Raw genomic sequence first — 25,050 nt, 5'->3', positions numbered from 1 at the left:
GGATCTCATCCCCCCCCGGGGCCCTGCCACCGAGGAGCTTTTTAACCACCTCGGCGACCTCGACCCCAGAGATTGGAGAGCCCAACCCAGAACAGGCCAAAAAGGTCCAATAGGACTCCTTCTTCAGCCTGACGGCTTCCCTCACTGAAGGTTTCCACCAACGGGTTCGAGGGTTGCCGCCACGACAGGCACCGACAACCTTGCAGCCACAGATCCAATAGGCCGCCTCGACAATGGAGGCAGGAACACGGTCCACTCAGACTCCATGTCCCCCACCTCCCCCGGGACGTGTTCGAAGTTCTGCTGGAGGTGGGAGTTAAAGCTCCGCCTCACAGGGGATTCCGCCAGACGTTCCCAGCAGACCCTCACAACACGTTTGGGCTGCCAGGTCTGACCGGCATCCTCCCCCACCAGCGGAGCCAACTCACCACCAGGTAGTGGTCAGTGGACAGAACCGCACCTCTCTTCACCCGAGTGTCCAAGACATTCGGCCACAGATCTGATGAAACGATGACAAAGTCGATCATCGAACTGCAGCCTAGGGTGACCTGTGTGGAGAAGGTCCCAGTGTTCAGGTTTCTGGACATGGAGTTGGAGGACAAGCTAACCTGGAGCAGCAACACCAAGGAGCTGCTGAAGAAGCACAGCAGAGACTGAACTTTCTGAGAATCCTCCAGAAGAACTGTCTCCTCTCAGACCTGCTGCAGGCCTTCTATCACTGCTCCATAGAGAGTGTGCTCACGTACAGTCTGTGTGTCTGGTACGACAGCAGTACGTCCTCAGACAAGAAGGATCTCCAGAGGGATGTCAGGGCAGCAGAGAGAACCACAGGCTGCCCCCTCCCCACCATGGAACAGATTTACACTTCCAGGCTTCGCAAGAAAGTTCTGGACATTTTAAATGACTCTTCACAGCCTGGCCATGGTCTCTTCCAGCTGCTGCCATCAGGCAAGAGATACAGAGCAATAAAAACCACAACAAATCGCCTAAAAACAGTTTCTACCTGATGACAATCATGGCACTAAATTTAAAGACATAAGAACTTCTGCTCTTGACACTAAACTCTGTTAAAAATGTAAACTCTGTTTTACTCTGAGACACCTCCAGGCTCTGCAACCATCTTCTGATGTTTATTTATTTCTTGTTTTGTGTTGTTTGTTTCTTCATCTTTTTATGTATGTATATTTATATTGTGTGCTGTGTATGTTTATATAAGCTGCACTTTAACTCGAGTCAAGCACGTTGTAATCTGTTGATGACAATGACAAATAAATCTTATCTCATCTTGGTTGATGTAGCTGTGCGTCAGATTTACAGGCATACCAGAAACAAGTGAATATAAAGGTTCCGGCTCAGAACTTTTGTATCTAAAAAAGCAAAACTGGATTTAATTCTGTCATAATTAAAAGCTTTTCCAGTCAGAATAAGTTATTTTATTGATTTCACCCTTAACTGGTTTTCTATCCGTCTGTCCATCCACCATGGAAGGATGGACAGACAGACCAGTGACTCTCTGGTTCTTTAGGTCTTCAGTTCGTCCTTTCATTCACTGGATCGGATCTGAACTCTTTAACATGATGATGTTGTTCTGTTTCTGGATTAACTTTCCTCTAAGTTTTCTTCCTTCAGCTCTGAGCTGGAGGCTGAACTGCTGAGAAGGTTTTGGGTTTGAATCCCAGCCTTCCTGCATGGAGTCTCCCAGTGGGTTCTCTCTGGGTTCTCCACCTTCCTCCTGCAGTCCAATCACTCTTCTACTGGTTAATGATTCTCTGCGTTCAGCTTAATAATTATTGATTATGTCCCCCTGTTGGTTAGAATTTCATCCCTAAAACATTGTTTTACAGGTTTGTTGCTAATAATAGACGGTTTGATGTGTGATGAGAGCAGAGGACGATCGGCTCCAGTTACAGGATGGAGGTTCTGTAAATAGCTGCAGCTTTGTTTAACTGAGCTGTTGGGTCGAGTTCAGAGCAGATTACACAACAAACATTTATCCTGCACCAAACTTTCCTCTGAGGCTGCAGAAAGACCAGAGCTGCAGCTCTGATTTGATATTTAATATGTACACACACACACACACACACACACACACACACGCTGCTCGTTTCCTCCCAGAGGCAGAACTTTCCACTCTGGTTTCCCAGGTTTAAATGTATCACTGCAGCAACTTTCATTCAGAATAAAATCAAGATAAACCAGGCTGGGAAGTTTCTCCCTCTGCTTTGGATTCCAAAGACATGAACTGATTCCTGTCCTGTGAACTGATTCCTGTCCTGTGAACTGATTCCTGTCCTGTGAACTGATTCCTGTCCTGTGAACTGATTCCTGTCCTGTGAACTGATTCCTGTCCTGTGAACCACTGAAGATTATTTTCTCCTCTGACGTTTCTTCCATGTCTCATTTCATTCTGCATTCTTCTGTTCTCATTTACAGCAATCAGTCCATGGGCTCAGTGTGTGTGTGCATGTGTGTGTGTGTGTGTGCGTGTGTGTGTGTGTGTGAGATCACTTTGACGCAGTGTCTCAGTTGATCAGCTGCCTCACCCAGCTGGTTTTCTGCAGAGGAAGTGAGACTGAAACAGGAGCCAATCAGGATCCAGCTGGTGGACGACGGTCCTTCTGTCCATCCGTCACTCAGAGACGCCAACAGACATCCGTCCTCTCTGTAGCCGATTGTTCAGACTGAACTGAGGGGAACACCAGACACTAGTGAGCCGAGCCGGCACAAAGCAGAAGCAAGTTCAGCTTCTGTTGCACCAAGAACATGAAGCTAGCATGACCAAATAAATGTAATAATACAAAATAATTTCTAGATTATTTGTACAGTTGTTTCACAAATAAAATACAACCTGTTCCTGCTGCCTCTGCTCTGGAAATATAAGATATGAAACCAGTTAAATATAACGAGTAAATATTTAATGAGGGTTAGGTTAACCAGAACCAGATGGAATCAGCCTCTTGGATCTTCCTTGTTCATAAATAGTATTTCACCATTTAAAGTACTTATCAGTTTAAATACTTCAAACATCGGCGTGAATCCCAGGGGGTTGGGGCAATGGACCCCCCCAATCTTGGAAAAATAAATCATGGAAGAAACGTTTGCATTTAAATATTATCAATCTGAAAAGGCAAAAGAAACAAAAAACTAAATAAATCTTTCATTTATCTCAGAAAAAAATAATCATTTTATGTCCCCCCACCATTATTAGAACAATGGTTCAGTCCAAATGCAGGAGGAGCAACAGCTGAACAGTACCGGAGCTAGCTGCTAGCTGTTAGCTGCTAGCTGTTAGCTGCTAGCTGTTAGCTGTTAGCTGCTAGCTGTTAGCTGCTAGCTGTTGCTCTGCAGCATAAACAAAAAGCCCCCAGTAAGTACTTACAGCAAAATACATGTAAACCTTTTATTTACTTTCACTGCTCAGTGGGAAAAAACTCTAACAATAAAAATCTGACCGCAGTTCATATTTCATTACTTTGGCAGAATCATGATAAACTGATACACAGCTTTCATAGACTTAAGCTTTTTTATCAAAGGTAGCAAACGTCTCATTCATGTTTAACTCTTTAACTTTTATTTAATTAGAAGAGTTTAAAGTGGAGCAGCTCTGTGTGGGAGCCGAGAACAGACAGAAAAATACTAAAAGCTATAACTTTTTTTGATACAGCTGATTCTGATAAATCGTTTCTATTGATACACACACACACACACACACACACACACACACACACACACACCTTTACAGTGATGTATTCATGAACATTTGCTATTTCAAAATATGAATTAAAAAACGTAACGTAAAGGCAGTGGCTCCACTTTGTACAGTAAAACCGTTGAATCTCGTCACGCAGCAGGTTTTCTCCGCTGCCGCTGTCAGGATGGCGGTGACGTAAGCAGGACCAGCGTATTGATGCCTATCGTCCAATCAGCGATCTCTCAGGTCTCCCACTGGGACAAACCCTTTCCGTTTAGTTAATGTCGTTGTGATTTGCACCTCAGGGCCACCGTAGTGACGGCCTGATCTGAGCGCGTTCAGTTACGCTCTGATCCTCTGGCATGTTTCCACCGCACAGATTAGATTAGATTAGATTAGATTACAGCTCTCATTCAGAGACACCGTCTATGATCTGTAGAGCAGTGAGTTCTCAGAACCATCTCCCGGTCCGACCCACTGTGTAACCCCTGACCTCTGGTGTGGGGGTCCACTCAGTTCTGACCCACAGTATCAGATCAGAACATCTTGTCCTGGACCCCCCACCGCACTGAGACCTTGTTTACATACACACACACACACACACACCTCCAGCTTCCTTCTCATTTCATCATTACTAACGAACCAGAAACAGTTAACCCGATCAGAACCAATCAGAACCGGCCTGTGGTTCTGAGTACACTTCCTGGTCCATCAGAACCAGTTTCTCCAGGGACAACCACTAGCTAAAAAGCTAGCTTCATTAACCCTGAAGCGCAAATTATAAACAATAATTAAGCTAACATGCTACATGTACACAGTGGTTAGCGTAAGCTAATGCTAAAGCGCTAACTTCAGCCATGTTGACACCAGATGATTCACCTGTAGATATTTTTAGTTAATGTTTTATTTCTTCCTGCATGTTTTGGGTTTTAAATAAACTCATTAGGGGAAAAAAGTGAAAGTGAAGAGAGGAAACGGTGCTGCAGCATAAACAGACTTCAAAATAAGAGCATAAATAAGTGAACTCTTCAGGCTAATTACCTGAAGGATTCAAAAAGCAAAACTTCTTCTTCCAACCCAGAAAAGAAATTAGACCAGCGGATATTTAGCAACCCTGAACAGAAACACAGAGTTTACATACTTTGGTTTGTTATTTTGTTTGTATTTCCTTTAAATTCCTTTAAAAGCCTTTGCATGGCCTTGTTACTAAAAACGTGCTATAGAAATAAAATTAGTGAATATGTGACATTAGCTGAATATTGTTCAGTTTTTCCTGGAGCACATCAGATGCAACATGGTGGCCGGTTTGAATCTCCTGAAAAATAAAAATTTTATCAGATGTTTGTGTTTTTCCTTAGTGAACAAGTTGATCCAGATCCACTTCCCACTCCCACATTCCCACCATGGAGCCATAAATGCTGCTTATTCCCCAGATGGAAAAACATCACAATGAAGAGGAAGACGTCTCTGGTATTTCTAGATCTAATAAAAGCTGCTGAGTGGTGGGGAAATGTTCCACAGCTGAAACTCTGCTGCTGTGGAGACCAAGAGGAAGAGGAGGGTGATGATGATGATGATGATGATGATGATGAGTGCTGAGTCACAGTGTGAGGGAGAACATCCTGCATCAGGCCAGAGCTGCTAAGACACTGACTCAGCAGATTGTGTTCTAGAAAACGTCTTAGAGAGATTCACGTGCCAAAAGCCAGGCGCTCTGTCTGCATTGTTCTGACCCGGTTCTGACTGGGTCCAGTCTTCATCACTACAGTCAGGTTCTCCAGAATCCTGCTGATGACCTCATTATGCGACTCAGGTGTGTTGAAGTAGAGACACATCTAAAGGTTGCAGGAGACCGAACCTGCAGGTCTGAAGTTGCCCACCTCTGTTCTAGCGTCACACAGGAGGATGATAAACATACAAGTTTTAACAACTCAAGTTTATTTTTCTTTCCCCACAAGAAATAATTACGTTAATAAAATTAAGGTACAAAACTTAAATTGTCCACCCTTATAAAAAAATCTAATTAATATTCAGAAATAAATATGGTAAGTTTTCTAAACTGTAGCTTTAAAGCTCATTTCAACAAAGAAATGACATATTCCAGTTAGTCCTTCAATATAACAGTTCAGTCAGTCGTTCGGTCAATGTGCACATAAGTTGTCAGTTTTGAAAATGTTCATGAACAAATAGTTTGTGGAATGAAAAAAATAAAGGATTGGGGCCCCCTTTTTCTTAAATGAGCTTATCTGTTGTCCAGGCAAAAGATCAGGCTCCAGCAGCACCGGTCCCTCCGTCTTTCCAGGCTTCAGTCCGAGTCACAAAGATGGCGGCGGGACCCTCCTGCTTCTGGAACTCCACTGGCTCGTTCAGAAGTCGGCCGTCCAAAAAAAAACAACAACCTGCATGCAGGTTCCGCATACCGATCATGCAGGTATGCGGAAATCATAGAAATCTTTCAATTACTTCTCGGTGAAAACCAAATTAGCGTTTAAAATAAACCAAAAACACTCAGTAATAAAGAAATTACTTAATAAATATCACTTCACCATAAAATAATCTCATTTCGCGGAGCTATGCTACTTACAGAGCGACACCTTATACTCCGGTTGTTTTTTTTCCCAGTTAAAAATACTGAGCAACGTTAGCTCCAGCTAGGTAGCCATTGTGCGTAAGTCAGCAGCTGAAAATATAACAGACTCACCGGAGAAATCCCAGAACAGACTGTACATTATCCAGTTCAAAATAAACAGATTTCTTTCATATCACAGCAGCATTTATGAGTAGTAACTTCTCTACTAGTGATGTTACGTGATGAGCCGAGGCTTCGAGGCGTGTGTCAGTAATGGAGGGGGCGTTTCCGTAAGGCGCGTATCGAGGCTTGCTTCATTTAGGGGAGGAGCCGAAAACGATGACGTCCGAGGCCTCGCTGCCCGGCTGAACCACGTGACTGCTTCGGGAAATGGCTCAGATTTTGTCGCGCGGTTTGACAGCTTTATAAACCCCACAGGCTCCATTCAAAATGTGGGTTGTTGTAGGCGAGTTGCGGTCAGTTGAGAGAGTGGATAGAGTTTTGATAGTTTGGATAGCAGAGTTTGGATAATGGTTATTTAGTTTGAGACAGTTAGTTTGGTGTTTGGAGAGTTTTGGAGAGAGATAGATAGGAGATTTAGGAGCGCGAAGACAGGATAGGAGTAGGATGGAGCCAGCGAGAGGTAAGGTGAACTGAACATTTGCAGCCTAATAAAGATAATAAAGTAGGTTTTTAAAAAATAAATAGACAGAAAGAAAAAGGTAAAAGTGTTAATTTATAACCCAGTTTTTCTCTGAGAGGTGGGTAGACTATGTGAGATTATCCCCCATTTAGCATAGTTAGCTTAGCTACAGGCAGTTAGCCTCCATGTCACTAACATTTAATGAATGACGGAAAGAAATTAGCAACATATTGATAACCTGTCCTTTGTACCTCTAACCACTTAACAACAGGTGAGTCAGTCAGCAGCAGCTCCAGTCCCTCCTCTCTCCTCTCCTAGTCAAATCAAAGCTGCATGTAGTTTATAAAATTATTTTTTACATATTTGTTAAAACTGTCATTATGTTGTGACTGTGTGGTATGAGAGATAATCTGTGAAATATCTATTTCCTCTGCTTTCTCCCAGTTCTCTCTAGAAACAACCAATCAGAGACAGGAGACTTTTAGTGCTGTCAATCACTATCTCATGGTGCTGCTCATCCCTATTCTGTAGCTAGCGCAGCCTGCTGTACATGCTCATTCTAGTTAGCATAGCTACCAATGACAGCAGATAAACACTTTTCCTGTAATAATAAGTTGTTTCTCCACTATTAGCACATTTAGCATCGAGTGAATGAGATTGATTGACAGCGCTAAGACCCTCCTCCGGGTTCTGGTTGGTTGTTTTGGTCGGAACGTTGCTTTACTTTAGCTAGTAATAGCAGCTCAGGTGGAGGAGATTGATTGTTTTCACAGATTATCTGACATGGTGACAGCTTTAACAAATATGGAGAAAACAGATTTTTTATTAAATTTATAAACTGCAGCTTGAATAAAATGCAACTAAATAACATTTTTAAGAAATGCTGGATTGCTTTATTTATATTTTGCATGTTGCCTCTGACTGTTGCTGGTGGGGAGAAACATCTCAGTAACATTTAAGCAACCTACTGCAAAGTGTATGAGGACTGTTGGATGTAAAATTCATGAGCAGTAAATATTGTGTTAGTTTCAGTGTAGTATCACAATATGAGGCTTTAAAATTGTGACGCTTTTGATGAGTCAGACAGACTCAAGAAATTGTAGCAGCAGCTGCGTGGAGGGGCCCTAAGGAAGTTTTTGCCCTGGGGAGAAGTTTAATGGATCCAGTTTTATATTTAGCGCATAAAATTAGAAAGGCTCTGGGGAATAAAGGGAGAGTTGTATTTTTTAATATTGAGAGAGTTTGTGATGTGTGGAGGGACGGGTTATTAATCAAAATTAGAAGAATGGTTGTATGTTTAGATGGATTAAAATCGTTCTAGAGATTTGGGTATAATTAAACAAAAATTGAAAAAGAGGTGGCAAACGTTATAGGCAGAAGAAAGGAAAGGAAGATGTTTCATAAAATCCAAAAGAATTGGGTAAATGAGAAGAACAGAAAGAAACAGGAGAGAAGAGACAATTATTCTCAATTTAGAATAAGACACTGCAGTGAGTAGCTCATTATTTCTGATAGGGAAACATAAACAGGGAAATGTGACTGTGGGGAAAACGAGACAGTGGAACATTTTATTAATTACCAGATTCAGAGAAACAAGTTAATTAGGAACCTAAATGAAATTTGGCAGTGTTGATTTACTGCAAAAGGATTCAGGAAGCAGAGGATATCAGGCTGTATTCGATTTTTTTAAAAGAGTGTAAGTTATTTAATAGGATATCGTTTTTTTTCTTTGTTTTATTTTATTTTGTCATGTGGTCCACACTCCTTACCGGTTGGTGGCGGTAATACTCACCAATAGTTTCTAGCCAACCGCCAATACATTTCAAGAAGAAGAGGGGAAAAAAAAGAAGAAGAAGAAGAAGAGAAGCAGCAGCAGTTTCATTTACCGGTCAGACATGGAGGTGTGTGAGACTCTAATCCGCTGTCATCCTCCTTCTGCGGTTTTAAATCTAAACTTTGTAAGGACCTGACTTGTTTGTAGGAAGGTGAGTTTTGCTCCTGACCGGTTTTGTTCATTGGATGTTATTTTAAATCTGGAGTTTCTAACGGATGATCAGCAGCGTGTTGCTTCTCGTCTCCTGTAAAGATGGCGCCGTTCTCAGCGGTAAACGGATGGTTTTTAAACGCCGTTTAGTGATGGTTTTCAGTGACTTTGCTGCAGCCGTTTCCAGCGAGGCTGAACCTGCTGTGGTTCTGTCCTTTCCTACACGGTTTGCTACAGAAAAGTGAGGCAGTTTGAGGCCCCGCTGCGGCTGTTCCGGCAGGGTTTTAGGTAAGCCTCCAACAGAAATAATTTATTCTTATCAAGCAGTTTATATGTTCCGCTGTCAGTGAGTCAGAACCACATGGATCTTATGAAGAGGCTGGGGTCGGCCTCATTTCAGAGTCAGATCAGCTCAGAAACAGAAAACTGGAGTAACGCTGCGTGTCCACACGGGGGCAGCATTTCACCATGTCAGACGTTTAAATCAGAAGGATTTAAAGATGAGATTCTTTAAAGTACTAAAACGTGTTTACAGTTTTAGTTTAAGGTCAGGATGTTGGGTCGGTGTTCCTTCAGCCTGAAAAAGGATTCAGGTTGCACTTTTAAGAATTCCAGACTCTTTTAGAGGACGCAGTATTCTTAAATCAAAAGCTAATGTCCTGAATTTTGTTTCAGGCTTTAGGATGAAGATGATGATGATGAACTGGTAAGGCTCTTCTTCCTCCATGCAGCTGCTATGGTTCTGTTCTCTGCTGCTGCGCCACCTGCAGGCTGATTGGTGTAAATGTTTCTGCATGAGGAGCTCCTTTCTGATTGGCCGGCTGCTCTGGCCTGGTTGACTTCCTGCTGAAACATCAGACCTGATCCAACGACCTGGATAAATACAGTATAAATAAAGTTCATATGTAACTCTGATGCTGTAGATGTTTATGGACAAGGCTGCATTAAACTGATCACATTTTAATATAAATCTATATTTACGAATAATAAATGGTGGGAAATAAAAAGTAGCTGAAATGATGGATTTCTATGTTGAAAAACATCTTTTTGCTCTTGTAGGTTTATACATTTCTGTACTTATGTTCATATACTTTCTATTTTGAAATAAAGAATCTGAACTGAATTAAAAATTTCTGTTTTTCTGTAATGTCTTTGGGATGGGCAGCATAAAAGGAATTGTCACTAATTATAAAACATACCGTTTATCTTTTTTACTGTCTGCAGGCAGAAACAAACAACTCAGAGGTTAAATATTTTTATAGGCATCATGATTTACATAACAGGTAATTTATTATGTTGTACTGGTCACTGCATTAAAGTATATTTTACAAGTTATTACATTTATCATGCAACAATGATAAAACTGAGTATGAAAATATAAATTTTAGTAGATCAAAGATCAATAAATCAATGATTGATTTTGGGGTTATTTAATAATTTACCATTAGTTTTCTCTGCATTTTTAAATGTATTTTCCATAACCAATCATAATATTTTCAGTTAATGATCATGCTGTGCAGCAGGTAATAAACTTCAATAAATGTTTTAAAATCCAGAACCGGAATCTGTTTTTCATGTAATGCTGTTAATATCCACTGGGGGGCGTGTTGACATCGTTTGGAGGAACTTTCCCACAAAAGACTCGCTTCATTTCCTGATTGGCATTAATTTATTTACTTTAAACTAAAGAAGTTTCATCTTAATAAAGAGCCCTCCCACAAGTTTATTAAAAGCCACAGGAAGTGATGAAATACTGATGAGGTCAGCTGGCAGCAGCTGATTGGACACAGAAGAGATCATGTGACTTCCTGAAGCCGACGGTTTCTAACAGCATGATGATGGACACGTCCAGGTCGTCCATTAACTGATTACCACTTTGAGGTCATAGAGGTCATCTATGCTAAGAAGCCCCGCCCTCTAGCTGGCGGCAGGGAGCAGCTGGATCATCCAGACCGGACCGGACCGGACTGGACCGGACTGTCCTCACAGGACTTCCCTTGGATCGGCTGGTTCCTGTAAAGCGTCCTGTGAGGAGCGACGACCTGCTACGAGTTGCTCTCTGGGAAGGAGACTCTTTGGCGTGCGGTCCGGTTCCTGGCTCTGGTCGGGGCGCCAGCCGGGTGTTCGGGTTCTGAAGGCCGGGTCTCGGCCTGCGGCGTTCCGGCGTCGCCGACCAGTTCCCGCAGGAACTTGAACTTGGACAGGAAGAGCTGCCAGACGACGTACCAACCTGAGGAGGAAGAGAGCGAACCGTGACTGCAGAGACCCGATCCGTCCAGAACCAGAACCGTTAGTTCACCTCCTGACATCAGCTGCACCCAATCTGATGCCCGGTACGGGACTAATCTGGGTCGGAACCATCCCTGTTCATCAGCTTTTGAAGTATTAAAGTATTCTGGACATTGATTAAAGTCAGTGATGGACCAGGTTCTGGTTCTGGTTCTGTTGGACTATTCCTCTCTACTGTTGCCACACAGCAACAACTTGATGAAACCAAATCAGTTAGAAACTTTTAACCAAACAGAGAAACAAACCGAACCATTTCGGAACTGGAACCAGAACCGTTGCTCAGAGGTCCAAAGTCTCTTTCAGAATAAAGTTTTCATTTCATCTGGAGATCCAGAACCTGGAGAGTGACCTGGGTTATCTGCTGGTTCTGGTCCACTGGGTTTTGTTCTATTTATTGACCTGATCCAATATTCTGAGGTTCTGGACTTTTGGGTTTAATCCTATGTGAACCAGAACCATCAGAACCACATAAATAAAGTCTGAAACATTCCCTCTCTGCCTGATGGATCCGAGAAAAGATTTTCTAGTTTCTGGAGCGATTTCAGAACCAGAACCAGAATCAGAACCAGAATCAGAACCAGAACCAGAATCAAAAACAGAACCAGAATCAGAATCAAAACCAGAATCAGAACCAGAACCAGAATCAGAACCAGAATCAAAACCAGAACCAGAACCAGAACCAGAATCAGAACCAGAATTAGAATCAGAACCAGAATCAAAACCAGAACCAGAATCAGAACCAGAACCAGAATCAGAACCAGAATCAAAACCAGAACCAGAACCAGAATCAGAACCAGAATCAGAATCAAAACCAGAACCAGAATCAGAATCAAAACCAGAATCAGAATCAAAACCAGAACCAGAATCAGAACCAGAACCAGAATCAAAAACAGAACCAGAATCAGAACCAGAACCAGAATCAAAACCAGAACCAGAATCAGAACCAGAACCAGAATCAAAACCAGAACCAGAATCAAAACCAGAACCAGAATCAGAACCAGAATCAAAACCAGAACCAGAATCAGAACCAGAATCAGAACCAGAACCAAAACCAAAACCAAAACCAGAACCAGAATCAGAACCAGAACCAGAATCAGAACCAGAACCAGAATCAAAACCAGAACCAGAATCAAAACCAGAACCAGAACCAGAATTAGAATCAGAACCAGAACCAGAACCAGAATCAGAACCAGAATCAGAACCAGAATCAAAACCAGAACCAGAACCAGAACCAGAACCAGGCTCCGCTAACTCCTGTTGCTTCTCACGGATCAGAAAAGCGGAAGCAGCAGCCATGATGGTCAGCCTCCGCTCCGACATTTCTGCGGGGTTCGGGCTCGGTTCCGGCCGGTTCTGAGAGTGAGCTCACCGAACAGCATGAAGAGCAACACGCAGAGGAGCGTGGCCACGATGACCAGCAGGGTGAGGCCGAGGCTCTGCCACATGTCTGCGGGGGTTCGGCGCTCCGGCGGCGGCCCTCTCACTCAGCTGACCCCGGGCTGGAGCGCCAGCAGCGGGTCATCTCACTCTCCACGCCGGCCTGTGGGTTTGTTAGCCCGCTGACTAGCAGCCTCGCCTCGCAGACGGTCCGAACCGGACCAGGAGGACCATGGGCGGACACGAAGCGGTTCCGGCTGATCTCAGCAGGCCCACGCTCTGCTACTGGGTCTGGATCCCGAACTTTATTCGGCGACACGGAGCAGAACTGTGACCCGGTTAGACAACACCAACAGCGGTCAACTGAGGCTGCGCGGCTTCACGCTGACTTCTGGGTACTGTAGTTACATCATTCTTACTCACAGTATGGAGAACTGATCCTGCCATAATTACCAATTAAAAAAAGTGAGGAAATGAACAATTACAGTATATTTATTACCAAATTAATTAACTGATTTTCAATTATACTCCCTATTTTTGCTCATTATTAGATATATCATTATTATTCATGTGCAGTTTTACTTCTTGATTTATTTATTTGTTTATTTGATGTCATTTTTATTTTCTAATGATTTTAAATTTATTTCGAAATTAATTCATTGCCATTTTTATTTTCTTGTTTTCTTAAGTATTTAATCTCAGTTTATCTTCTCTACTAGAAATTGCTTTGGGTTTATTTCATATGTAATGACACGTAAATTTAAAAAAAGGGAGAAAGGAGGGAAAAGGTTAAAAAGGATAGACGAAGATAGGAGAATAGGCCAGAAAAACAAATGATATTTATCTGTCTGCTTATTTATTTATTTATTTATTTATTTATTTATTTATTTATTTATTTATTTATTTATTTATTTATTTATTTATTTATTTATTTATTTATTTATTATCAATTCTGGCAGTATCAGTTCTCCATAGTTCCTGCCTTCGATGGTAAACAACTATTTTACAGCTGTTAAGGATCATGGAAGCAGGTGGGACTCCAGAAGGTTCTAGAAAGCGGAGGCTACATGTGATCCAAATATTAATTTAAATCCAAGCTGAGTCGGGCCGGACGGCCCGGCGGTGACCGCTGGAGGTTCCTGCTGGACTCTAATGGAGGTTCAGGTCTGCAGCAGAAGCTTCATGGTGGTTTGACTGGGATCATAGAGAAGATTTATTTTGTTATGACTGTCGATCTGAAACTGATCCCATAAATCAGAGAAGAGTTTTCCATAAACCGGCTGCCTGGTTCTTTCTCCTCCATGTTTGATCAGTTTTAATATTTATCGGGATTCAGTTTCCAGCTGATTCATTTCACCAGACAGAACCCAAACCTTTACAGTTATTTTATATAATATTCTTTTATCATTACTGGAAGCCCTCAGAGATGTTTCCTTTCATTTTAAATCTGCTGAAACATGAAAGTGGTTTAATGAGGGACGCTGGTGAACCTGAGGATTCACTTCAGATGTTTTTGTTGTGAATCAGTTAATCTGACCTGCGTCTCGTTCTGCTTCATCACGTTGTGTCCCGTTGCTCACGTTTCAACTGCTGCTGCTGCACGATTTGCATATTGCAGTGAAATTCTGCTGCAGGCTGAATGTGAGTTGTGCAACCTGTTTACTGGAGCCTGAACTGGGAACCAGACGATCTGATCGGCTCCGATTGGTTCTGATCGGAACACATTGATCTGATGAATTTTCTCCTCCAGCTCAGCGAATCCCAATAACCTGCAAACAGGAAGTTCCAGAGAAAAAATCGTTGATTCTGTTTCTCTGAAGATTTACAGCAAAGATTTGGGGGCGTGCTCCGGTGGCGTAGAGGGTCCTCGACGCAGCCGTCGCGGGTTCGATTCCCGGACCCAACGACATTTGCCGCATGTCTTCCCCCCTCTCCTGTCAGCCTACCGTGGTATAAGGGACACGAGAGCCACAAAAAGACCCCCTGGTGGGGGAAAAAAATAAATAAATAAATAAAGATTTGATCAGATGAATCAACAGCGGGAAACACAGAGAAACTGTCGTCATGGTTACCAATAATAAAACTACAGAAATGACAGAAAATCAAACATTATGAAGGGAATTCAGATACAAATTAGATTATACTGTAATCTGGTACAGAACGTAATAATAATAATAATTATTATTATAATTATTATTAATAATTATCAATAAAAATTATTAATAATAATAATTATTAATAATAATAATAACTATTATTATTATTATTATTATGATTATTAATGTGTTTTCAAACCGGTTTTCTAAACATATTTCATATCTGAACATGTTACTTTGTTTTGTGATTTTCTTCATGTTCAGTAAATTAAGGAGACTTTGAATGTTTCTGATAGATTTTGTGGCTCTAAACTGTTTTTGTTGTTTTAAGGCAGCGGCCCCCAGACAGGGAGGGGCCCCCGGACGTCCCGCGGAGCTTTCTGTGGCTCCGCCCCTGAGTCACGTGACCCCCGCCTGTTGCAGCGCAGCGCAGAAGAAGAGCGGCTCTCCTTCCGCGTTCTTCCAGAGCTGACCGAGACGCGGACCTGGAGGGACAGACACACCTGAGGAGCAGGTGAGCTGGAGGCGGGTTCGGCCCGGTTCGGTACCGAGATTTTCTATCCGCTCTTTGTCCGAAACTGGGCCGGAACCTTTACTGCTGACAGCTTGTGAGACTTTTAGGTTCAGAAACTCCTGAGAAAAGTTAAAGTGGAGTCAGGACTGAGCAGGAAAAATGATAGTGAATATTAATAATAATTCTTAAAATATTAACAGTTTAAAAGTTTTTCTCTTTTCTAAACCAGGAAATCAGAATGAATATTAAAACGGAGTTTAATTATTTAATATTAATTATGATCAAAGCCATGATTAATATTGATAATTAGTTCATTCTTCAGTGTTCTCTGTAATCTCTGATCAGATTATAATCTCAGATTATAATCAGTAATAACGAAATATGAAGTCAGACGTTTCGCTTCCTCAGATTGACCTCTGACCCTGACCAGCTGTTTTCCACCAGGTCGGCCATGACGGTTCTGATATGAAAGCCGATGCGGGTCCAGTTCCAGCTGCCGAGCCGTGGATCAGAACCTCCGCCACGCAGCCGAACGAGAGGACGATGACCTCTGACCCCCAGCTGGACTTCTTCCATAAGCTGGGCTTCTCCACGGCTCAGGTCCGGGCCGTCCAGAGGAAGTTCGGCGCCGACACCGACAAGGTTCTGGGAGAGCTGGTCCGGGTCAGAGCCGGCCCGCGGACTGCCGTGTCGGTCGTGGTGCCGCGAGGCGACCCCGAGGCCCCGGGCCCCGAGCTGCTGGTCCCCGTCCCCGACCCGTCGACCCGGAACCAGAACCGGGACCAGGAGGACAGAGACGCCCTGAGGGCCGTGGTGATCGACGGCAGCAACGTCGCCATGAGGTGAGAGCCAGGAGGTCAGAGGTCAGAGGTCAGGGAGTCACTCTGTGGTTCATTAGTACTGAATGAACAAATTAACTTTATTCATTCATTCATTCATCTCTTCATGTTTTGTCTTCATGAAAATCAGAAACTTTTCTTCCTTTATTCTAAATATGAAGATTTTGATTATTGGACCGAATTCTGGTTCTGACCCGGTTCTGGTCCAACTTTGGTTCTGATCCAGTTACGGTCCAGCTCCAAACTCACTAGTAGGAATCTGAAAAGGCTGCAGGTTTCAGTTCTCTGACTTTGACTAGGCCGTTCTAAGACCTGAATCTGCTCCGATCTAATCGGGCCCAGCGGCTCTGACCCGATCAGTTTCAAACCGGCTGGAAAAAACGACCTCAGCCAAACGTTTTACTGAAAACTGAGTTTATTTTAAATGTTTGTGTTTCGTTCAGCAAATTTATTTCCATAATTTCAATTTACAAACTTTCTGGGCAGAAAGAGCTGGTAGAGATTTCCTCCTGACCGTCATGATGAGGTTCGGTTGAGGTTCTGGTTTGGTTCCGGTGAGGTTCTGGTGAGGTTCCGACGAGGTTCTGGTGAGGTTCTGATGAGGTTCTGGTGAGGTTCTGGTGAGGTTCTGGTTTGGTTCTGGTGGGATTCTGGCGAGGTTCTGGTGAGGTTACGTTGAGGTTCTGGTTTGGTTCTGGCGAGGTTCTGGTGAGGTTCCAATGAGGGTCTGATGAGGTTCTGGTGAGGTTCTGGTTTGGTACCGGTGAGGTTCCGGTGAGGTTCTGGTTTGGTTCCGGTGAGGTTCTGGCGAGGTTCTGGTGAGGTTACGTTGAGGTTCTGGTGAGGTTCCAATGAGGGTCTGATGAGGTTCTGGTGAGGTTCCGGAGAGGTTCGGGTGATGTTCTGATGAGGTTCTGGTGAGGTTCCGGTGAGGTTCCGGCGAGGTTCTGATGAGGTTCTGGTGAGGTTCCGGCGAGGTTCTGGTGAGGTTCCGGCGAGGTTCTGATGAGGTTCTGGTGAGGTTCCGGTGAGGTTCTGATGAGGTTCTGATGAGGTTCTGGTGAGGTTCCGGTGAGGTTCTGGTGAGGTTCTGATGAGGTTCTGATGAGGTTCTGGTGAGGTTCCGGAGAGGTTCGGGTGATGTTCTGATGAGGTTCTGGTGAGGTTCCGGTGAGGTTCCGGCGAGGTTCTGATGAGGTTCTGGTGAGGTTCCGGCGAGGTTCTGGTGAGGTTCCGGCGAGGTTCTGATGAGGTTCTGGTGAGGTTCCGGTGAGGTTCTGATGAGGTTCTGATGAGGTTCTGGTGAGGTTCCGGTGAGGTTCTGGTGAGGTTCTGATGAGGTTCTGAACTCTGCAGCATCAGTTGCTGAGAACGTTTTCACAGAACTGTGTGAAATTTTCACTGCAGACGCTAAACCACAACCAGAACCAGGTTCAGGTTGTGGTTCTGGTCCAGTATTCTGCAGCCCGTCTGGTTTGGACCCGGGTTGTTTCCAGAGGTTTCCTGATGAGTCAGAGAGCCAATCAGCCGCTGCCTGGAGGCTGCAGGTCAGAGGTCATGGGCTTCGTTTTCAAAGCTCCAGCTCTCAGTAAAGCTGATCTTCTTAAAGAGACGGTAACCTGAACTCTGCTCAGCCTCACGCTTTGAATCTCCGCCTCTCCATGCAGGCTCTGACAGGCCGCGGCGCCTTCTGCTTTATGCAAATCTGATGTGTCTGTTCGCAGCGCGGCAGGAACCGGCCCGGCGGCAGGAACCGGCCCGGCGGCCTGCTCAGAAGACCCGGCCGAAAGCCCGGAATTCCCCAGACAGAGACGGTTCTGATTCTTCGTCTGACCGGGTTCAGAAACGAATCGCTGGTCGATCTACAAATGTCTGATCATCAGAATAAAGAGCTGATCACATGGTCACATAAACTGGTCTCCATTTAGGCTGGAGTCCAGGGGGGTCAAACTCCAGACCTGGAGGCCCAATGTCCTGGAGGTTCTGGAGGCCTGGAGGTCCTGGAGGCCTGGAGGTCCTGGGGGTCCTGGAGGCCTGGAGGTCCTGGAGGTTCTGGAGGTCCTGGAGGTCCTGGAGGTTCTGGAGGTCCTGCAGTGTTTAGATGAGCTTCTGCTGCAGCAGCTGAACAGAATAATCAGGTCATTAAGGTTCTGGAGAACCGACCCACACCAGGATGAGGTGATGGAACCGTTTGGTTCCAGGGTTTTGTACCTGTGGCTCATCTACAACCTGCAGGCAGCGACTGGAGTTTGACTCTTTTGGTCTAGTCCAATCATGTATAACTTTAAGCTCCACCTGTTTCAAGATCCAAAACATGAAAATTTACTTTAATGTGAACTCATTCAAATGGACAATAATCATGTAGTTAATTAATTAAGATAAATGTTGGCGTTTAGGGGCGGGGCTAACTGCTGCAGGTGGACCAATCAGATTCAACTCAAACTATGGAAACATTTAAATACTAAAAAAATCTGATTTCAACATGAAGAGGAAGTTAAATTAATTTATTGATGGATAGATTTAGTCATGAATGTTTCATCAGTTATTGAAAATGAGATTATTTCTGATTTAGTTCATTGGGTTAAGTTCAAATCGGGCCGACTCCGGGTCCAGGAATGTTCGGGTTCTGGCCATAAATATTCTGGTTCTGGAGGCTCGTAGGATCCGGGTCCAGCATGTGCAGCACCAGAACCAACACGGTGGGCTGAAAACACCGGGTTCTTAGTTCTGAACCGGCTCTTTTCCTGGTTTCCGTGTTTTCCTGCAGCCATGGCAACAAGGAAGTTTTCTCCTGCCTGGGGATCCAGCTGGCCGTCAACTTCTTCCTGGACCGGGGCCACAGCGACGTCACCGTGTTCGTCCCGTCCTGGAGGAAGGAGCAGCCCAGACCGGACGTCCCCATCGCAGGTAGGAGGACTCCAGGTGTGGCTCAGCGCTGCGGGGCCCGGTGCGGGGCCCGGCTGGAGGCCCCGCAGCCGGTGGAACCTGCTCCGCTCAGCAAACAGCTTCCAACACAGAACGACTGCTGCAAAACACGGGGCGGAGCCTCTGGATCAGAACCAGTTTGAAAATGAAAACTTCCGTCTCCAGAACCAGAGCTGAGGAATCATGACCAGACTACAGGAACACTTCGTCTACTCTGCTAATCCGCTAATAGCAGAGCTATTTACTAGCTTAGCATGTCCGCAAACTTTGCTAATGTTTAACACAATGGACTTCCCCTAAATTAATTTTCTCACATGAATTATGAAGTATTTTCATGGCTGTTTTATAAACTTTCAGTTGAACAAAGTTTTACAAATGAGTTTTGATTTTTGACTCCAACTAGTTAGACTTTAGATTTAATGCTCTTATTTTGAAGTCTGTTTAAGAAATCCCTCTCTTCAGAAACTTTATTTAAAAATGAAATGTTTTGAGAGACTGCTCACTTCTCCACTCATGATACAGGAAATGACTATTATTCTCCACCCAGAATGCATTGCTGTAGTTCAACAATAAACATTTTAAAATCTATGGAGTTTATAAAACATCCCAATAAATGAGCGGTTTATAATTCATCTGGAAAGAATAATGTAGTGAAAGCTAAGTGCACTAAATGTTTTCAAAGTTAGCAAAAACACTAAAGTGCTAAAAACATTAGCTGAGGTATTAGCGCTTTAGCAGAGTTGTGCTGGTCTGAGGCATGTGTTACTGACACATGATGGGTGTCAACATGTTAGCATTAGCTTCTGCTAAATACCACGTTGGTTAGCTTTTAGGATTAGCAGAACTAATGTTTAGGATTAGTTCTTTAGAATCATCATAGCTAGCTTTTTAGCTAGCAGAGGCCAACACTGATCGGGACTTTTTATGTTTTCAACAACAAAACACCAGAAATGAAAAAAATATGGAAACCATTTAAAAAACCTTTAAATCACAATAACTCACAGCTAAGCTAACGTTAGCCTCCTGTAGTTCCTCCAGGTTCCTGCTCTGCAGAAGAACCGATCTTCTGTCTGTCATCAGTTCAGGATTATTTTCTCATATTTGGTGGATCTCCTCTGAACACCGTTGGTCCTCAAAGATTCTGGTTGTCATGGAAACCCGTTGACATCACCTGCTTCAGTCTTAACTTCACCAAACTTCAAACTGTCCCAGTCTTCATCCTGACAGAATGAAACCACTGGTTTGTCGCTCTGTGGGCAGAGAAGAGCGGCGTGTGAAGCTCGGTGCTGAGCGTAGTTTGGTTGTTCAGCAGGACGTGGTTAACTGTGACGCTCTGCTGGGAAAAACCCTCGGGTCACTTCTTCGTTTTCTTTCCAGACTCCGAGTGAAGAGCTTTATCTGCTCTTCTTCTGACTGAAACCATGAAGATAAAATGTTGTTTTTTTCCGCTGCTTGACACCAAAAAGATGAGCGTTTCATCTGGAGGAAAATGCTGCTGGTTTGCATCATGAAAATGAACAGATTGTTGATGCAGATAAGCTCCGGCTGCAGGATGTGAGTTTTACTAACCAGGTCACATCAGGCTGCAGAGAAAAACCCGATTCTAGAAGAAACAGCAGCAAGTTTCCTCTGCACTCAAAAATCCAACATGTCGGAAACATTTTCTATGAAAATGGAAATTATAGATTTCATTTTCCTTAATCATGTGATTTAATTGATCATGTTACTTATCGTGACAGATTTACAGGATTGATCATTTATCGCAATAATTGATTTATTGTGAAAAACTATTTTTAATAAGACTTTTGATTTATTGTCCTGATGATTTTCAGTTAAGGTTAAAAGAAACTGACATGATATTTGTCCTGTTTTTAACTTTTATTTTCACCATTTCCTCCACATGAAAGCGTGACTCGGTGTTACGGTTACAAAGGCGCCCCCTGGTGGCGGTGCAGGAAGCCGAGCTAACAGCGCTAACGTTCTGCCCCTCTGAGCAGATCAGCACATCCTGCGGGAGCTGGAGAAGAAGAAGATCCTGGTGTTCACGCCGTCCCGCCGCGTCGCAGGGAAACGCGTCGTCTGCAACGACGACTGCTTCATCGTGAAACACGCCTTCGAGTCGGACGGCGTCATCGTGTCCAACGACCTTTACCGCGACCTGCAGGGCGACAAGCCCGAGTGGCGCCGCTTCATCCAGGAGCGGCTGCTCATGTACTCCTTCGTCAACAACAAGTAAGCCCCGCCTCCTCCGCTTCCCGCCGCACAAACGAGCGGCCGCCATTTCACTGACGGCATTTCGACCCGACAGGTTCATGCCGCCAGACGACCCGCTGGGCCGACACGGACCCGACCTGGAGAACTTCCTCCGGAAGTTCCCGAAGACGCAGAAGAAGGCGCCGTGTCCCTACGGTGAGACGTCACTTCCTGCTGCGGCAGGAAGTCCTCCAGGCTCAGACTCCACAGACAGGAAGCAGAAACATTCTGTCAGCTCAGGGTCCAATAGGAGACCAGAACACTGATCCGGTTCTACCGGGTTCAGATCGGACCTTCACCGACCCGAACACCCAGAACCGATCAGATCAGAACCAATCAGAACAGAACCGGTCCCTCTGCCTCTCCTTCCAGGTAATGGGTCCAGTTTTGGCCGGGTTCTTCTGATCCAGCCGGGTCTCGCTGACCGGGCCTAGTTGAACCTTTAGACAGCAGAACCAGGTCTGGGTTCTGGACGGGTTCTGTCACAGGAAATGTTTTAGTTGTGGATATAAACTATACATTTTAACTGAGTTCTGATGAGGTTCTGTGAGGCCCGGTTCTGAACGGGTCGGTTCTGACAGAACCTTCTGGTTTCTGCTTCCAGGGAAGAAATGTACGTACGGCACCAAATGTAAGTTCCACCATCCGGAGCGGTTCAAACAGAACCCCGGCCCGGTTCCGGACCCGAACCCGTCTCTTGTGGACGACCTGGCCCGGAAGCTGACTCTGGCCCATGGCAGCAGTTCTGGAAGGAAACTGGAACCGGTCCGGTCCGGACACCGCTCCGGCAGGAAGTCCCAGTCCAGGAAGGAGAAGGCGGGCCAGCAACCGGACCACGGACCCGTCCGGAACCAGGGCTCCCAGGACCAGCTGGACTCCGGCCTGGGATCCATAGACAGTCAGAACCCGGGTAGTCTCCCCGACCCGAAGTACGCCGCGCCGTACGGAACCGGGCCAGTACCGTTCTGCAGCTGCTGCTCACTCAGTCCGATCCGGATGGTTCCGGCTGACCTGGCCCGCTACAACCCGACCCGGTACCCCAGCTGTGGCCCGGTTCCGCTCAGCAGCCACGCCAACAGCCAGCCTCCGGACTTCCAGCAAACCCACCAGCACCGGTACTGGTCCGACCCGTTCGGACGAATCCCCGAGGCTCACGGCCCTGCAGGGGCCTGGGAAACTGGTCCAGGTCCAGAACCGGGTCTAGAACCAGGTCCGGAGCAGAGGGAGGTGGTCCGGAAGAAGCTCCTGGCCATTTTCAGCGCCCAGCTGGTGGACTCAGCCATGGACCGGTTCCCCCAGGTTCTGGACCCGCAGGTTCTGGTGGCAGAGATCCTGGCCCTCCAGAGTCAGAACCGGTACCTGAGGTGAGTCCGGTCCGGTCGGGTCGGATCGTCCCTCAGACCAGCATCAGTCGGTGTGTTTTGGTATCGTGGTATCCACCTGGCAACAATCCCAGCGCTCTGGATCCGAACCGGGTCGGGTCAGATCAGACCGGGTCGGGAACCAGCGCTGGTCATGTGATACAAATTGTATCTTTATTTAATTAAAGCAACTAAATGGACCTGAGCTCGGCCCATTTAGAGCATTACTGGGTCAGAACCTCCAGAACGTTTTCCTCCATAATGTTCTCATTCACACAGAAACACCTCGACCTTTGACCTCAGTTATAATAATCATTTTTATAAAATAAATTCATGTGAAAATTCATTTAATCATTTTTAGGCTGACCGGTCCAGTCCAGATGAACAGAACCATGAGGTTCTGAGCAAATAGAAATGGACCTCTAAACCGGCTTCATGCCGATTGAATCTCAGTCATTTTCATGTTAAAATCTGGATTTTATTTCATTTTAGAGCCAAAATATGGCAGCAGTGACGTGCGGTCAGGGGAGGCACATCATGGAAAGAAAGAAAATATATAATCATAAAGTAATTTAAATTGTTATATTCATCCGGTGATTTGTACTAAAAAATATTTATTTTTCGTGTAGCTTCACCAATTTCGATTTTTATTTGTTCAAAATCGCTGAATTTTCTTATTTTCCCATTCAAATGCTTGGAAGCGATGCCGGTGAGGCAGCAGCGAGATCTGCCTCACCTTGGATTGCGCAACCCCTGGCTCTGCGCTGGCTGCTAAGCGGAGAGAGCATGTTGCTGTACGGCGTCAATAAAATGGTTTAAACAAATTTAATATGTGAACTTATTTCCAATAATTTAGCTTATGTATATAATGTACAGTGCTTTTTGTCACCAACTGTGTTTGTGTAAGCGTGTTTCGTGTAATGAGCGATTATAAACGGCAGAGAACAGGTTCGAGGTGAGGCAGGCAGTTCTCTTGCCTCATGGCAGGGGGCGCTCAAGATCCCAGACGTTCGTCTTGTTCACTCCTCAACTGCCGAGTAAGTGACAGCGAGCTAGGCTAAACGATTCGGGAAGCAAGTCAAGTGCAGCGATAGATTATAATAGAGATAGTGATTTTTTTCCTCTCGCTTATCCCGACTTTCGACATTTATTTTGTTTTGTTTTTTAAGGAAATGTGTGTTTTGTGAGCTACAGTTTGTATGTGTAAGGATGCAGAAGTGAAACATAACCTGTAAACTGCTGTCAATCTATGCATCTATTTGCAAATCTGATTCTGATGACGTCAGTGCCTCACCAGCTATGAACCTCACCGCACGTCACTGTATGGAAGTATTGTTAAGTCTGGCCAGAGGGGGCAGTAGTGAGCTCCAGTGCTGGTTCCGAGCTCCGACGGAACCTCTGCGATGGACACCATGGCAACAGTCTGTAAATCTGTCTGGAAGGTTCTGGAAGGTTCTGGTTGTCTCGGCTAATGGATATTTGGGTTAAAGAGGAAAGTTTCTTCTCCTCTGGAACATTCTGGAACCGTTTGAATCCGATTTTAATCTGAAATCTGAACTGGTTTAGACCAGACAGGTTATCTTGTTAGCTTGAGCTAATCCTGGATGGGAACAGATTCACCTTTATGAGGTTCAGCTCTGCTGCTGACTGGGAATTATTTTTGATTTTCCTTTTTTTATTTTCTGTTTTTGTGTAAAACTATGAATTGTTCTGTTTTTTGTTTTTTTTGTTTTTGTTTTTTTTAAATAAAGAACCTTTACGAAACCTTTGCCTCTGTGTATTCACATGGATGTAAAACTAAGTGGGTTGTTATTAAAACCAGCATCTTAATATTTTTCATTAACATTGACTGAACTTGTACAACTGTGTAAAGCTTTGAAATCTCTGAAACAAAGTCTTTAATTTTTCCATTTTTACCTTTTCCTGCTATTTCCTCTTGACTTTTGCTCCATGGCGGTTTTGGCCCACATGAAAACCATAAAAACCATTCATGGTTTTCATGTGGGCCCAGTTCACTAAATGTACGCCAGATGGGGTCATTGTCTGGTTTCTGTCCGCTGCTCGTGTAACAGTTAATGTTGTACAGGTTTCCACTTGTCATTACTTCCAAGTTTGGGTCCATGTGTAATTGGTGAAACAGCGCCCCCTTCCTGGTGGTTGGTAGTGTTGAACATAGTGAACACAGACATCTCAGTTCATGAGAAATGGGCGCGAGGTTCACTGAGTTTAACGCTCTGGTAAAATGTTATGTTAGCTTGATGCTAACATAAAATGCTATTCCTCGTAAGGTGCTGTACCCGCGGTGATGGACCTGATTCCTGATCAGTCCATGTTCTGCTCCGTACAGATAAACATCGTTTCATCTCATCCTGGCTCCTGGCCATTATTCACACAATGCAGAACGGATTTGAACCGAGCTAGAACCCGATAACGATTAGCGAGGTTACACAAGCATCACTGGTGGCCAGCAGAGATAATCTGGAGCAGAGATAATCTGGACAGAGGACGG

The 25,050-nt window shown here is 44.6% G+C and overlaps 2 protein-coding genes across 4 annotated transcripts; one reads left to right on the top strand and one right to left on the bottom strand.

The window, feature by feature from the left end:
* Positions 1 to 10,126: 10,126 nt before the first annotated feature.
* On the bottom strand, positions 10,127 to 12,945 carry smim13 (small integral membrane protein 13). The gene is made up of 2 exons (XM_044137727.1): positions 12,546 to 12,945; positions 10,127 to 11,117 (listed from the first exon to the last, which is right to left on the bottom strand). Exons 1-2 carry the CDS (start codon positions 12,619 to 12,621, stop codon positions 10,933 to 10,935), a joined length of 261 nt encoding a protein of 86 aa, XP_043993662.1. The 5' UTR covers positions 12,622 to 12,945; the 3' UTR covers positions 10,127 to 10,932.
* Positions 12,831 to 24,305, top strand: zc3h12ab (zinc finger CCCH-type containing 12Ab). Of its 3 annotated transcripts, none has more exons than XM_044137724.1 (7): positions 12,831 to 12,948; positions 14,981 to 15,163; positions 15,608 to 16,005; positions 18,770 to 18,909; positions 20,925 to 21,159; positions 21,236 to 21,336; positions 21,785 to 24,305. In XM_044137724.1, the coding sequence occupies exons 3-7, from the start codon at positions 15,629 to 15,631 to the stop codon at positions 22,546 to 22,548; spliced, it is 1,617 nt and encodes a 538-aa protein (XP_043993659.1). In that variant the 5' UTR covers positions 12,831 to 12,948; positions 14,981 to 15,163; positions 15,608 to 15,628; the 3' UTR covers positions 22,549 to 24,305. The 3 variants fall into 3 exon arrangements, with proteins under 3 accessions (XP_043993659.1, XP_043993661.1, XP_043993660.1); XM_044137726.1 differs by having other exon boundaries at positions 15,594 to 16,005; XM_044137725.1 differs by lacking the exon at positions 12,831 to 12,948 and having other exon boundaries at positions 14,967 to 15,163.
* Positions 24,306 to 25,050: the final 745 nt, after the last annotated feature.

This window comes from Gambusia affinis, linkage group LG14, assembly GCF_019740435.1.
Source record: "Gambusia affinis linkage group LG14, SWU_Gaff_1.0, whole genome shotgun sequence".
Lineage (NCBI taxonomy): Eukaryota > Metazoa > Chordata > Actinopteri > Cyprinodontiformes > Poeciliidae > Gambusia > Gambusia affinis.
The sequence above is the reverse complement of the archived record's forward strand: the minus strand, read 5'-3'. Positions and strand labels throughout refer to the sequence as shown.